Source organism: Melanotaenia boesemani, chromosome 21, assembly GCF_017639745.1.
Source record: "Melanotaenia boesemani isolate fMelBoe1 chromosome 21, fMelBoe1.pri, whole genome shotgun sequence".
Lineage (NCBI taxonomy): Eukaryota > Metazoa > Chordata > Actinopteri > Atheriniformes > Melanotaeniidae > Melanotaenia > Melanotaenia boesemani.
In genome coordinates, this window is record NC_055702.1 from 28,770,902 (window position 1) to 28,785,513 (window position 14,612).

Here is a 14,612-nt window from a genome sequence, read left to right on the forward strand (position 1 = left end):
AACACCACTGACCACCTGGTTAAAAACACCTCTGATCTCCTGGTTAATAACACCTCTGACCTCCTGGTTACAAACACCTCTGATCTCCTGGTTAATAACACCTCTGACCTCCTGGTTAATAACACCACTGACCACCTGGTTAATAACACCTCTGACCACCTGGTTACAAACACCACTGACCACCTGGTTAAAAACACCACTGATCTCCTGGTTACAAATACCTCTGACCTCCTGGTTACAAACACCACTGACCTCCTGGTTAATAACACCTTTGACCTCCTGGTTAATAACACCACTGACCTCCTGGTTAATAACACCTCTGACCTCCTGGTTACAAATACCTCTGACCTCCTGGTTAATAACACCTTTGACCTCCTGGTTAATAACACCACTGACCTCCTGGTTACAAACACCTCTGACCTCCTGGTTAATAACACCTTTGACCTCCTGGTTAATAACACCTCTGATCTCCTTGTTAATAACACCACTGACCTCCTGGTTACAAACACCTCTGACCTCCTGGTTAATAACACCTTTGACCTCCTGGTTAATAACACCTTTGATCTCCTGGTTAATAACACCACTGACCTCCTGGTTAATAACACCACTGACCTCCTGGTTAATAACACCTCTGACCTCCTGGTTACAAATACCTCTGACCTCCTGGTTAATAACACCTTTGACCTCCTGGTTAATAACACCACTGACCTCCTGGTTGGTGAATGAGGCCTAATGTTCTTTATTTCTGACATTCAACTTCAAACCAGAAATAGATCTCACTGAAAATCACATTACATATTGTATAGTTGCACAGATGTTCCTTTCTTATGCATACTATGGTTCAAGGTTGGTTAGGGAAATAAATTGTAACACTACTACTTACTGTATTACTACTACTACTGTTACTGTATTTCAAAGTGAACATAAATAATTAAATATTAAGAGACAGACGCGTATTAAATAATGAAAATTAAATACCTCTGGTTCTGGCTCAGGCTTCTTCTGTTTGGAGGGGCGTTTGGATGCAGGTGTTTTTTGTCTGACCGGTGGGGGTGCGACAGTCGGGGGTGATTGAGATGGAGGGGAGGGTGAACGCGAGCGCCGCGCCGATTGACGTTTCCACTTCCTCTCCTCCTCCTGCTGCTTCTTCTCTTGTTTCTTCTGCTGCTCCTGGGCCTGCTGGTGAGACAGGGTCATGGCCTGCAAGGTCATCTGCTGTGCCTGCAGGGGAGGAGGGAAAGGTGAAGCTCAGGGACGAGGGACAAGAGAAAATATGAGGGGATGGTCAAAATCTAACCATGAGAAGGGCTTGTTGGTTAATGAAAGCCTGCTGAGTGGCTGCCATCTGCATGGGGTCAGCTGCAGGGGGAGGAGCCTGAGGAACCATCATAGCTGTCCAGGGACGAATCAGAGAAACATTTATAGACAGAGCAACCAAACTGCTGCTAATATATGGACAACTACATGTAAACATAGTCAACAGACTGGCAAGGACACATTTAACAGGGGGGGGGGGTTACCTGGCATAGTTGGCATCATGGGAGTTGCACCGTAACTGGGCATAGCAGGCGCTCCTAAACACAGTAACATGGAGATTAGAAAACAAAGACTTCTAATCTCACTCCCATCCCAACAGCTCCTCATCTGCCTAAAAATACTTCATAAATCATATTTCAACAAAAATAAGTGAAAGCGCAGTGAACATCACATTAAAGATAGAAACAATGATAAGTGAAGAAGTCAGAGATCCTCAGTCACAAAGATGGAGATGTGGTCATTTCTGTCATGAAATCAATGTCCTAAAACTAACCTGGACTAATACAGCAAAGTAACTAAAATAAGGAGGATTCCAGTAGAAACTTTTGAGAAAAGTCCAGAAAAGGGAGAAAGGTTGGAGAGCTTGATTGAAAACATGAACCTAATTACTTACCCATGGGGTAACTTGGCATTGTCATAGGTATACCTGGAAAACATAGTGTTTCATTCTGATTCAAAATGACAGTAAGTTAAATCCTCTGTGAAACACAGAGATGAGGTTTAACAGTTAACTCTAAGTATTATCGCTGCAACTGGTTGAAACATGATGTGCCAGAGACTTGCTGGTTTCTGTTGCTGTCTTCATTATCTTATTCAGGACGTTTAATGTAAATACTATATTAGATGTTCCTTAACTTAAAGAATTATTTAAAGACCAAAGGAAACTTAATTATGTATAATAACTTAAAGTCTGTACAAACCCCAGGTCCAGCAGAAACAATATAATACATACATCTATTGGAGTTTAGTAAGTCATTTATCCCTTTATCTGGATGGATGGATGGATGGATGGATAGATGGATGTATGGATGGATGTATGGATTGATGTATGTATGGATGGATGGATGGATAGATGGATAGATGGATGGATGGATAAATGGAAGAATGGATGGACGGACGGACGGATGGATGGATGGACGGACGGACGGATGGATGGATGGATGGAAGAATGGATGGATGGATGGATGGATGGATTGATGGATAAATGGATGGATGTATGTATGGATGGATGGATGGATGGATGAACGTATGGATAAATGGATAAATGGATGGATGGATGGATGGATGGATGGATGGATGGATGGATGGATGGATGGATGGATTGATGGATAAATGGATAAATGGATGGATGGATGGATGGATAAATGGATAAATGGATGGATGGATGGATGGATGGATGGATGGATGGATGGATGGATAAATGGATGGATGGCTGGATGGATGGATGGATGGATGGATGACTGGATGGATGGATGGATGTATGGATAAATGAATAAATGGATGGATGGATGGATGGATAAATGGATGGATGTATGGATGGATGGATGGATGCATGGATAAATGGATAAATGGATGGATGGATGGATGGATGGATGGATGGATGGATGGATGGATGGATGGATGGATGGATGGATGGATGGATGGCCGGATGGATGGATGGATGGATGGATGGATGGATGGATGGATGACTGGATGGATGGATGGATGTATGGATAAATGGATGGCTGGATGGATGGATGGATGGATGGATGGATGGATGGATGGATGGATAAATGGATGGATGTATGGATGGATGGATGGATGGATAAATGGATAAATGGATGGATAAATGGATGGATGGATGGATGGCCGGATGGATGGATGGATGGATGGATGGATGGATGGATTGATGGATAAATGGATAAATGGATGGATGGATGGATGGATAAATGGATAAATGGATGGATGGATGGATGGATGGATGGATGGATGGATAAATGGATGGATGGCTGGATGGATGGATGGATGGATGGATGACTGGATGGATGGATGGATGTATGGATAAATGAATAAATGGATGGATGGATGGATGGATAAATGGATGGATGTATGGATGGATGGATGGATGCATGGATAAATGGATAAATGGATGGATGGATGGATGGATGGATGGATGGATGGATGGATGGATGGATGGATGGATGGATGGCCGGATGGATGGATGGATGGATAAATGGATGGCTGGATGGATGGATGGATGGATGGATGGATGACTGGATGGATGGATGGATGTATGGATAAATGGATGGCTGGATGGATGGATGGATGGATGGATGGATGGATGGATGGATGGATGGATGGCTGGATGGATGGATGGATGGATGGATGACTGGATGGATGGATGGATGTATGGATAAATGGATGGATGGATGGATGGATGGATGGATGGATGGATGGATGGATAAATGGATGGATGTATGGATGGATGGATGGATGTATGGATAAATGGATAAATGGATGGATGGATGGATGGATGGATGGATGGATGGATGGATGGATGGATGGATGGATAAATGGATGGATGGATGGATGGATGGATGGCTGGATGGATGGATGGATGGATGGATGACTGGATGGATGGATGGATGTATGGATAAATGGATGGCTGGATGGATGGATGGATGGATGGATGGATGGATGGATGGATGGATAAATGGATGGATGTATGGATGGATGGATGGATGGATGGATGGATGGATAAATGGATAAATGGATGGATAAATGGATGGATGGATGGATGGCCGGATGGATGGATGGATGGATGGATGTATGAGCTCTGATTTTAATATCTATAATTCTAAATATATTCAGTCTTTGCTTCTTCTTTGACTTTGTTGTAGCACCAAATTAAAAATATTGTTTTCTAACAAATTAGTTAATTACATACACTGAAAACAATTTCATATACTCTTATAAGATTATAAGAAAGAAGAATTACCAGTGTGTCTATACTGATCCGTGATTCAGTGAAGCAGATTTTTAACACATATGAAAATAAAACTTCATCAAAAATAACTGAGTACTGCAAGTTTTGGTACTATCAATGAAATGAGCAAAGGTTTACTCTAACAGTAGGTTGTGATGCCAGACAGTAAAATCCTCATGATGTGTTTTATATTATGTAGATGAGAAGCAGTTTTCCTACCAGCTCCATACATCCCAGGCTGCATTGGTCCAACCCCACCTCCTCCTCTCATCCTGCGGTTTAACATGGCCACTCTATCCATGTCCTCCACATGCAAACAAACAAACCACCAACACATAAACAGTTAGTTACTGGAGAGAGAGCACAGATGTTTCAGTGACTCTACACAGTCATTAACCAGATCCAGACAGCAATACACAATCCATCTGAGATTGTGTATCAGCATCAGTGAGCCTGTCCATCTCAGCCTGTTGCATGATAAGTACAAGAAACGTCAAGCTTTACTTCAGAAACAGGTTAAATAAAAGGAGGACATCACTTACTGGAGGGCCATTGTCCAGCACAGGGTCAAACAAGTCATCAACGTAGGCATCTATCTGTCGACCCCGCCCTGCAGACAGGCAGAATGAAACGTTAATGCGCGTGGAAAAACTGTCCACTGCACTGGAAACACAACACAGCCCTGTAGGATAACTGTCCTCAAATCAGTTTTAGGGACCTGGTTTAAACCCTTACCTTCCTGTGGATAATCTCTTCCCCATGGGTTTCCATCAAAGGGAGGCAGCCCAGGAGCTTGCATGCGTGGTGCTGGTGGGATGAATTCATCCAGATCTGTTGTTGGTATCCTGGAAAGACAGAGGAACAGAAATGTCCACACTGACCATTTACTTTTTAAAAGACTGTCCACTTTCCTCCACTCTACCTGTCTCCCTGCCTGCTGAACAGGTAGTCAGAGTTGGTTGAGGAGGGCGTCCCTGGTGGTGGCAGCACTTCTGCCTCAGCTTTGGCCAGAAGATCCATGACAAAGTCTGATCCAGATAGATCTGACCAACCTTCATCAGTGACAAGAGACACTGACCAGCCTTGGGTTGACTCTGTGGCACCTCTGTGGGAAACCATCAACACACAGATGAGGAGCAAAAATGAAGTGAAGGTACTGAAGGTGAGTGAACATCTGTTTGTTAAAAATGGGTTGCATACCTGCAGAGGAGAAGCCAAGAAGCGAGCTGCTCTCCTGTGGTCCACGACTCCACCTCAGCTGTCAGTTTCTCATCTGACATGAAACGTCAGAGGATGTTAGGGTCACAAAAAAACTGATCCAGAGGTCCTGTTTCATACTAAGCTGTGCCTTTTCAGCCAGTCTTACCATTGAAGGTGTGTACATCCAGCAGCATGGATGCCTTTCTCTGGGTGGAGGTCCACTCCAGCTGGGTAGGCGGATAGTTGCGGGCTGTGGGCGCTGGGAGCTGCAGGGACGTCAGCAGTTTGTGTTGGCACAATGAACGGTACTCCCCTGGACCGTGGTCCGATACATACCTGAGAGGGAAATACTGAAGCCTGAGTCATGTGTACAGTCATCACAGAACACAAAAGGCAGCATGGAGGTGAGACTAGGAACATAACTGAACAGCTGCTTAGACCGCTGACACACAGCTAACATGATGGCAATAATCACCTTTACAAACACAACATCCGTCAAAAAGAGCCGAACATGTCAGATTATACACCGAATAAAATCCAAAGAAACTTTTTTATCATCATTCCTGAAGAGATGTCCTTGTAGCTGCAGCTAGCAGAAGTGTTGGACCTACTTGAGCAGTGGCTTTTCCAGCATTGGGGAGGGTGTGAAGGCACTGAGGCAGCAGGCCAGCAGAAGCCATCCCCTCAGACTGCTCCATTCCTCCTGTTGATCCCACATATAATAGACCAGCTGGGTCAGGATCTCGTCCCTCAGGGCTGGCTGGTTCTGACCCCTCTCCACGATGTAGTTACCCAACACCTGCTCATGCCAGCCACTGAGGTCTGACTCACCTGTAAACCGTAGGATCTGTGTAGACACATCGTGAGGAATAAATCACAACAGAGGTTGAAAAGAAAAAAAATGAAAAAAATAAAATAAAATAGATGTCTTATCATCCAGATATACCAGTTTGTAAATCTCCAGGGCAGTTCTGGCGTCTTCTGGCTGCAGAGAGGTGAGAGGTGTCTGGAGGGGGAATCCCTGAGGCTGGCACCATGTGTCCTGAGAGAACAAAAATTACACTCTGGACTATTTTCTCCTTTATTACAATGTTGTCTACGTTAATAAAAGTGTCCCCATCAGAACCAGCTATTTAGGGCGGAATTCAAAAAGCAGAAATGAACTGTTCTGTTTTGAAGGCTGCATTGCTCTGACACTGGACGAAAACTTTACAGATTCTCTCCAGCAGACCAAAAAATGAAATGTAACATGAACTAAAGACGGGAAATAATAAATGTCAGAGGGTTCAACTCGAACACAGATCAGCCATCAGACTGATGGATGCACAGAGGTGCTTCCCAACCTTTTTCTGTTAGAAACCTTCCAAACAGCCAAACCTGCTAGAAAACACGTGCACTCACTACAGGATAATCTCCAAAATTTTAATGGCACCCTTTCTTAAACAAAGAATGTCTTTTAATTATCCAAAACATTTTGTCTGCATATCCCTGGAAAGATTTAACACTTAAAGTTGGAGTTATCTGTCAAAGTTGCAAGAACCTGCAGAATTCCCCAGATTGTCTTAATTTGCATTAATAATTGAGATAACATATTTTATGTGACATCACGAATTCCCTGAGGGACTCCATTCTGCTGTCAAAAGCACACAATATCAACCATAACCACACTCAGCAGTCCTCACACACACCTTTGATAAGCATTAAATCTGTTCTTATTTTGTAAACATGCAAATCTTAAACTGATAACCTTGCAGGCTTTAAAAAACCAGAACAACCCCCCTGGAGGTTGTATTAACTACTTATCTCATATACGTAATAATTCGACTTTGACCATTTAGTTTAGTTTATTTTTGTTTGTTTATTTTGTGAACATTTTTATGATTAAGCAAAGTTCCTTTATTTAGATATAAGCTATTTGTGTGAAGTAAATCTATAAATATGACGTAGGGTAAAGGACCAGCATGCACCAGGGTGGGCATACAGTTTTTTTTACCAGAACAAAAGAAGCAGCATCTGCTGGTGCTGGTGCATCTCGGCTCTTTTGGAATAAGTTGTTTTTGTTGAAGAGCTGACACATCAGAGGTAGTTGAACCACATGTTGGGTTTACCAAATGGACAAAGTAAAACCTGTTTACATAGTAATTATTGTTTTTTACAAGTGCACCACCGTTTGACACATAAGGTTTGGGTTTGGGTTCAGGTTCTGGTCCTGGTTCAAGCCTATGTTTGGGTCTGGTTAAATGAATGTTTTAAGGAGGTAGAAGGATCAGGTTAGGGTGGGCTTGAGACCACAATAAAAGAATGAGTGAGTATGGACTTAACTCACCTTTAATATAGACTTAGCATAGCGGGAGAATGGGTATCTGTCTACATCCTGGGGCAGGGTCCGTTTATGCTGTGCCTTCACCTGTGGAGGTGAAGCTCTGGTCACAGCTGACGCAGGGTCACAGCCTGGTGGACAGAACCACAAGCTTCATTACTTTCATATACTGATGTTCAGTCTGTAATGGACAGAGATTCAGGAGAGATGTGAGGGAAACATCCACCTCAACAAGCATCTGCCCCACCCTGTCACATTACCTAGCATGCAGGACAGACGGGTAAATCATGGCCATATATGTGATAAAAGAAGAAAAATGTTGATTTACTCAAAAATAAAAATATGAGAGTCATGAATAATAATCCAGGCAGGATTTTTATTTCAGAGGAACATTTTGACCAGAAACCCGAACATGAAGGTAAACAACGTACCTGTTGCACTGCGGAGTCTGGCTGACAGCTCAGCTGGAATCTCCAACATTCCCACGTCCTGCCAGGAAAAATATAAAAGACAGCATGGTGACCACTGCATCTGCAGCAACAAGGTCCGTTTGGTCCGTTTAGCCCCTTACCATCCCTGGAGAGACAGACTTGTTCTTTATCACTACTTGTGCTTTCTTCTTCTCCTGAAACTCCTGAAATCAATAAAACACAGTCTTGTGTTTTCAGTCATTCCACCGTAAACATGGTTTCGTTTTCTAACTGAAAATCATTTTATTCCTTTAGGTTAGTACACCTCTAACTTACGTCCGACTTAGTTCACTTCTTGTTATCAGTCAGAAAACACTCCCTCATCTCGCTCTGACGAGTGTTTTCCATCTCGCCTATTCTTAGACGCCTGTCCTCTTATATACCTGTTGGCCCTCCCACCCCACCCCCGCAGGCTGCCCAGTTCCAGAGTCCAGAGTTTGTGTTTTACAAGCCGGGTCACTAGAAACCATCCCATATCTGACTTTCACAGCATGTAAACCGGGGCCGTCAAACATACGGCCCAGTGGCCACAACTGGCCCTCCAGAGGGTCCAATCTGGTCCACAGGTTCAATATGATGAAAGTGAAAATAACATAGAAGACTTTAACTGTAATATTAGAATAAAATAACCGTAATATGTGACTGACCATGGAAAACCATCAACAAGTCTGCCTGGTGCAAGACCTAAAAAACAATGAAAAACTATGTGATTTATTTTTTTTTGTTTACAATATATGCCAGTTGAAATCATGAAGATGCCACTCCATCTTTTGATTTGAATTTAGGTATTTTCAGAGGAAATTCCCAGCAGGAGCCGCTTCCTGAGTTTGTTTAGGGTATTACAACATAAGATTTGCATACCAATCTCTTTGGCTATTGAAGCACTTTTGTTATGTCTTTCAGCCAGTTGGCAGCACATTCACGTCGAACCACATGGCTACTTATGCAGTTTTTCTGCTCAGAGTTTCCTATTACCCACACGAAGAAATGGCGAAGATTCATAACTTTGACTGTAAATGCTACGGAAGAAGAAAAGTGAAATCTCAACATGGGACATAGTCGTAGAGCCGTAAACTTTCTCCAGACTTAATGTATAACATATGGGTGGATTCTTTAGCAGCACAAAAAGGACATGCCAATAATTGGACACCTTGACGCTAACAGGTGTACAGTAGCTACTTTGGAGATGACTACATCCACCAAAAAACACCAGACAAAAAGAAACCCTCCCAGAACCTCGTACATGATCAGAGGCAATGAAATCTGCAGAAATACTTTTAATACTTTTCAGTTTCTCATGAGTTGAGTTTCAGAACGTTCAAGTTTTCTATTTAACGCCACCTGTACATTACATTGTTGTTTGCTAGCTCAGTGTTAGAATTTTAATTACTTAAACTTCCATACAGGTACTGCAAACAGTGTTTTTCTGTTTTTCATTACATTTTATCAACTCACCAAGGAAGAAGAGGTTCACCCTATTTTCCATGAGTGAGAATTGGTTTTGTAGTACTGTACATGAATAAAAATGCAAATGATGCACATGTAAAAACTGCAATCACATAATAAGCTGTAATAGGAGGTTTAGATGTGAAATAGGAGCAACTGCTTTTAATCTGAATAATGCTAAACCCCGACGATCTACTTAAATTACAACGTGTAGGAAAATAGTAATGCTAATGATGTGGAGTTTTAATTGAATGTATAAATCCAAACTACCACCATGTGATTGCTTTACAAGCTAAACTTCCAGTTAGCATCAACCATAATCTCTGTTTTCTGAAAGTATTTTCTTTCTTTTTATTTTCAGAATGGGTGAAGACACTTTGATGAGAACAGCCACACTCAGGGATTTACTACAAGCTGATGTCCAGCGGGGCGAAGCAGGTCGGCTCTTCTCAGCAAGGAGTGGTTGTTGTACCTAGCTTAATCTATGATTTGGTTTGTGGGGGAGTTCTGGACAAACCTCATCCAAACCTACAATTCTGTCATTGGGATGATAAACTATCATGCATACCGCAGTAATCTGTTCCAGATGTTGGTCCGAAACTAAAGGCCTGGGGCCCCATGCTTTAACCCTTTTTGTGTTTGTCAAACTAATAAGCTAACTCACATCCCCCACAGGCTTCATCACCCACTGTGACAACCAGACCATCCTTGGACTTTCTTTCTCTGAGATATAGGAAAGAACAAAGGTCTTGTCGTGCCATTAAATAATGTCCATTACATATATACTATTGATCAACAGACACACACAAAACTAACTTTATGCTCTGGTATGGCGCCTGGCTGGACACAAGCTTATCATGCTTCCTGATTGCTGCCACACCAAATTTGCTCCCGACTGTGGTTTTGGTCTGATCAAGCAACTGTTCATGAAGACTAGACTCAACACTTTGGCAGCCATCAAAGTCAAGGATATGCATGAAAACTAACTTCTTTCCATTGTGGTCCTTGCTGCCTCAACATCCCACAGCTGTAGGACCAGCTGGTGCAGGGTGATAGTCAGGACTTTCCACTGGCAGTTTCACCTGAGCCCTTACTTCCAAAAGCTCCCACAGATCAAGAGTTATCAGCACCTCATGTAAATATATTCTAGCTCTCTGTGTATGTGTATATAAAACAATGATTTGGGCAAGATTGTATTTTCTGAGAAAACACTGAGCAAAGTTTTATTAAGCTGTTATGTGCTTATGTTCTGTCACAGCACAGACCTGGAGTGGTAGAACTGACAGTGGTGCAGGTTTCAGCTACTGAGCAACCCTAGAGTTTTGCCCCCCGTTGATGGTCTTCGTGTCCTGGCCCCAGGTGGATTGAATGTGGGGCAATATACTGTAGATAGAACAGGTTGTGATCACTCATGAATAAATGTCTTGCTTGTGGCTTGACAAAGGCAAATAATCACATCTGTCTTTCTCCCTTATCAGTTCAAAAAGGGTTAAGTTTATAAAATTAACATTAATTACAGTCATTTAGCAGATGCTTTTATCCAAAGTGACTTACACTGGTTAGGCAGCAGCATTAAGGGTGCTTCCTAAGGACCCCACTGGAAGGTGTTAGTATTTGATCCTGGGGGATTCAAACCCTGGTCTCCCACATTGGAGACTGATGCTCTGCCAACTAAGCTAACAAGCCTCAACCTGGAATCTTCTCAAGGAGGGTTCCCAGACTTCCTGTTGACAACCATTTAGGAGGTGGGTTTAATGCTAAGTAATGCAATGTGGACATCTTTTGTTACTGCCCCACACCTGGCTCCCCAGGTAGATGTTAATCCTTGAAAACTTTGAGATCTGATTTCTCACAAAACTACTTTGGGGATGCCAACATCCAAATGTCCACACTTTCTTAAAATATTTTCAGATTTCCATGTGTTAGACATCCTTGGAAAGCTTAGAAGCTACACTTTAAGAATCTGTAAATAACTCAAAATGACCCTCTGGAGACTTGTTACTGGTTTTTCCATGGCTGGACACATATTCTAAAAACACAACTGTAATCTCTAATGCATCCAGGTGAGGCTTCATGTTTTTCTGATTAAATGTAAAACATTTCCAGGGAAGGAGGAGACCTTGCTCCATCTTTTCTTTCTGATTTAATAGATGTGACTTCAATTTGAATGATGAGTTGAGTCAGTTCAGGTGGTCAGGGTTACAAATGGTAGAAAAAAAACCACAACAACTGCAATCAAAGCTTAACAGAGCTAAAATTAAACACATGTGTGCCTTTTCATGAAGCATCTATTCTCAAGTATCATGGCCTCGCTTCAAAAGTCAATCAGAACAATGGCCGACCATGCTCTGCTTCCAAGTTTCAGCGTGAACACATCCAAATCAAACAAGTTAGTGACAAATCAGAGAAGGTCAAACCACTCTGGTTCAGACACACCTTATTTCTACAACTCAACAGAGTTGTAGAAATAAATCTTTTAACATCGGTGGTCTGAACTTCCACCTGTGGCCAGCTTATTATCCCAGCAGGGTATCTGATCTCTGGCATCGCCGTTAATCGCCTGGATCTTGTTCTTGCCATTGAGCTGACTTCTCAGGACTTGCCTTACTCGGTGCAGATATGTGGCTGTGGCAGTTTTCCTTGTGGCTTCTTCATGGTTGCTGTTTGCTTGTGGTATGCCAAGGTACTTGTAGCTCTCCTCAACATCGGTTATTCTGTCCTCTGGGAGTGCAGTGCCCTCTGTATGGACTACCTTCCCTCTCTTTGTTACCATCCAGCCACATTTTTCCAGTCCGAATGACATTCCGATGTAGGTCCTGGTGGTGTGGATCAGTGAGTCCATGTCTTGCTCACTCTTGGCATACAGCTTGATGACATCCATGTAGAGGAGGTCACTGATGGTGGCCCCATTCCTGAGTTGGTAGCCAGTCTTGTTGATGAATTAGCTGAGGGGGTTCAGGTCTATGCAGAACAGCAGTGGGTACAGAGCATCTTCTTGGTATTTACCACATTTGAAGGAGACTTCAGCAGTTGGCTCAAAGTTGGCCTCCAGGGGGGTCTGCCAAAGTCTCATTGAGTTTGCAGTGAAGGCTGTTAGAGTGTGTTGATCTTGTACAGCTTCAGGCATTTCAGGATCCATGTGGCATTGAGTCAGAGGCTTTCTGGTAATCAATCCAGGCAGTGCACAGGTTGGTCTGTCTGGTTTTGAATGAATGAACTTTATTGTAACAGGTGCAACAAACTTTTTGCAGTCTTGGGCAACAGTTCTGTCAACCAGCAGTTGGTGTTTGGCTCCTCTGGTACTTTTACCAATCAATGCCTTTCTGTGTCTCTGTCATGTATTGATCCATGTTCCCACTCGTCTTAGCCACTATGATGCCCGACAGGAGCTTCCATGTTGTGGAGAAACAGGTTATTGGCCGAAAGTTGGATGGGACCGTTCCCTTCTGGGGATCTTGGTCAGCCATTCAGGGTGTGTCCATCCCTCAGCAGTTGGTTCATTTGTGCCACTAGGCCCTCATGGAGTGACGTTAGCGTCATAAAACCAGTAGGCATGGATCATGTCCAGGCCAGGTCTGGTCCAGTTCTTCATACCCGAGAGTCTTTGTTGAATTTCTGCCACTGTGATGGTTACTGGACTTTGTTCAGGGAGGGAACTGTGGTCCACTCTTAGTCCGTCTCCACTGTGCTCCACTGTTAAGTGATGCCTCCTTCTCCCATGTTTTCCAGAATTGTTCAGTTTCCAGCCTTGGTGGGTTAGTGTGGTATTACCCTCCCACTGGGAGGAAACTTTAGCTGGGTTAGTGGAAAACAGTTGGTTTGTTTTCCTGGCCTCTATTTCTGTTGCTTGGAGTCTTTGTTTGCATACATATATATATATATATATATATATATATATATATATATATATATATATATATATATATGTGTGTGTGTGTGTGTGTGTGTGTGTGTGTTGTAAGTTGTAATTTATCTCATTAAAAATTTATTTATTTGACTGCCCTAATATATATCTATATATAGAGAGGGACGTAGGGACAGACAGACAGACAGATAGATAGATAGACAGATAGACAGATAGATAGATAGATAGATAGATAGATAGATAGATAGATAGACAGACAGACAGACAGACAGACAGACAGACAGACAGACAGACAGACAGACAGACAGACAGACAGACAGACAGATAGATAGATAGATAGATAGATAGATAGATAGATAGATAGATAGATAGATAGGCTGTATATTTTGTGTGATACGTGTCAGGTGAACCTCCAGGTGTAACAAGGGTTTAACAGCTGACACAAGCAGCCTGACAGCTGCTCTGTTCAGAGTCCAAGCCTCATAAAACAATAACACCCAACAGGAGAACAAGGCAAGAGAATGAAAGCGAGAAAACAATCGTCAAAGTTTATCTCATCAAAACCTGACATGACTTTAGCTGGAGGGTTCTTCATGTCTTATTAAATGTATTTAAGAAAAGAAAGCGGCTGAACTTCGGGAAGCTGAGAAGTGTCTCAAACACTGCTTTGAAACCTGATCCACACAGGTCTGTCTTCATCTTTGTTTCTAAACAGTGAAGGGCCTCAGGTAAAGCAACGCAGAGGAGGACCGCGTTTATAAAAGCAGCTGCAGATGAAGAAGAGAAAAGCCGCCTACCTTGTAGAGCTTTGAGGCTGGAAGTCTGAAGGACAGGTTTCAGAAGGCGGAAGGAGCGATTCAGCGCTCAAATTTCACCAAGTGGGGTTGAAGTCCAAGATCACGGTGTGTGTGTGTGTGTGTGTGTGTGTGTGTGTGTGTGTGTGTGTGTCTGTCCAAGTGGCATGATTAATGCAAGATAAGAGTGTTTGTTAAAGCAAAGGAGAAAACCCTTACATTCACATGAAGACTT

General features: G+C 42.8%; 1 protein-coding gene across 1 annotated transcript in view; it reads right to left on the bottom strand.

Moving 5' to 3' along the window:
* myo15b (myosin XVB) overlaps positions 1-14,612 on the bottom strand; it is a 108,562-nt gene that overhangs the window by 39,971 nt on the left and 53,979 nt on the right. Inside the window, exons 24-38 of the mRNA XM_041973447.1 lie at positions 8,374-8,436; positions 8,234-8,291; positions 7,809-7,933; positions 6,429-6,524; positions 6,094-6,329; positions 5,649-5,818; positions 5,483-5,555; positions 5,205-5,387; positions 5,018-5,127; positions 4,825-4,892; positions 4,502-4,586; positions 1,931-1,963; positions 1,521-1,574; positions 1,298-1,392; positions 979-1,221 (exon numbers count right to left, since the gene is read on the bottom strand). Coding sequence (XP_041829381.1) covers positions 979-1,221; positions 1,298-1,392; positions 1,521-1,574; positions 1,931-1,963; positions 4,502-4,586; positions 4,825-4,892; positions 5,018-5,127; positions 5,205-5,387; positions 5,483-5,555; positions 5,649-5,818; positions 6,094-6,329; positions 6,429-6,524; positions 7,809-7,933; positions 8,234-8,291; positions 8,374-8,436 — 1,692 coding nt within the window. The remainder of the gene's footprint in view (positions 1-978; positions 1,222-1,297; positions 1,393-1,520; positions 1,575-1,930; positions 1,964-4,501; positions 4,587-4,824; positions 4,893-5,017; positions 5,128-5,204; positions 5,388-5,482; positions 5,556-5,648; positions 5,819-6,093; positions 6,330-6,428; positions 6,525-7,808; positions 7,934-8,233; positions 8,292-8,373; positions 8,437-14,612) is intronic.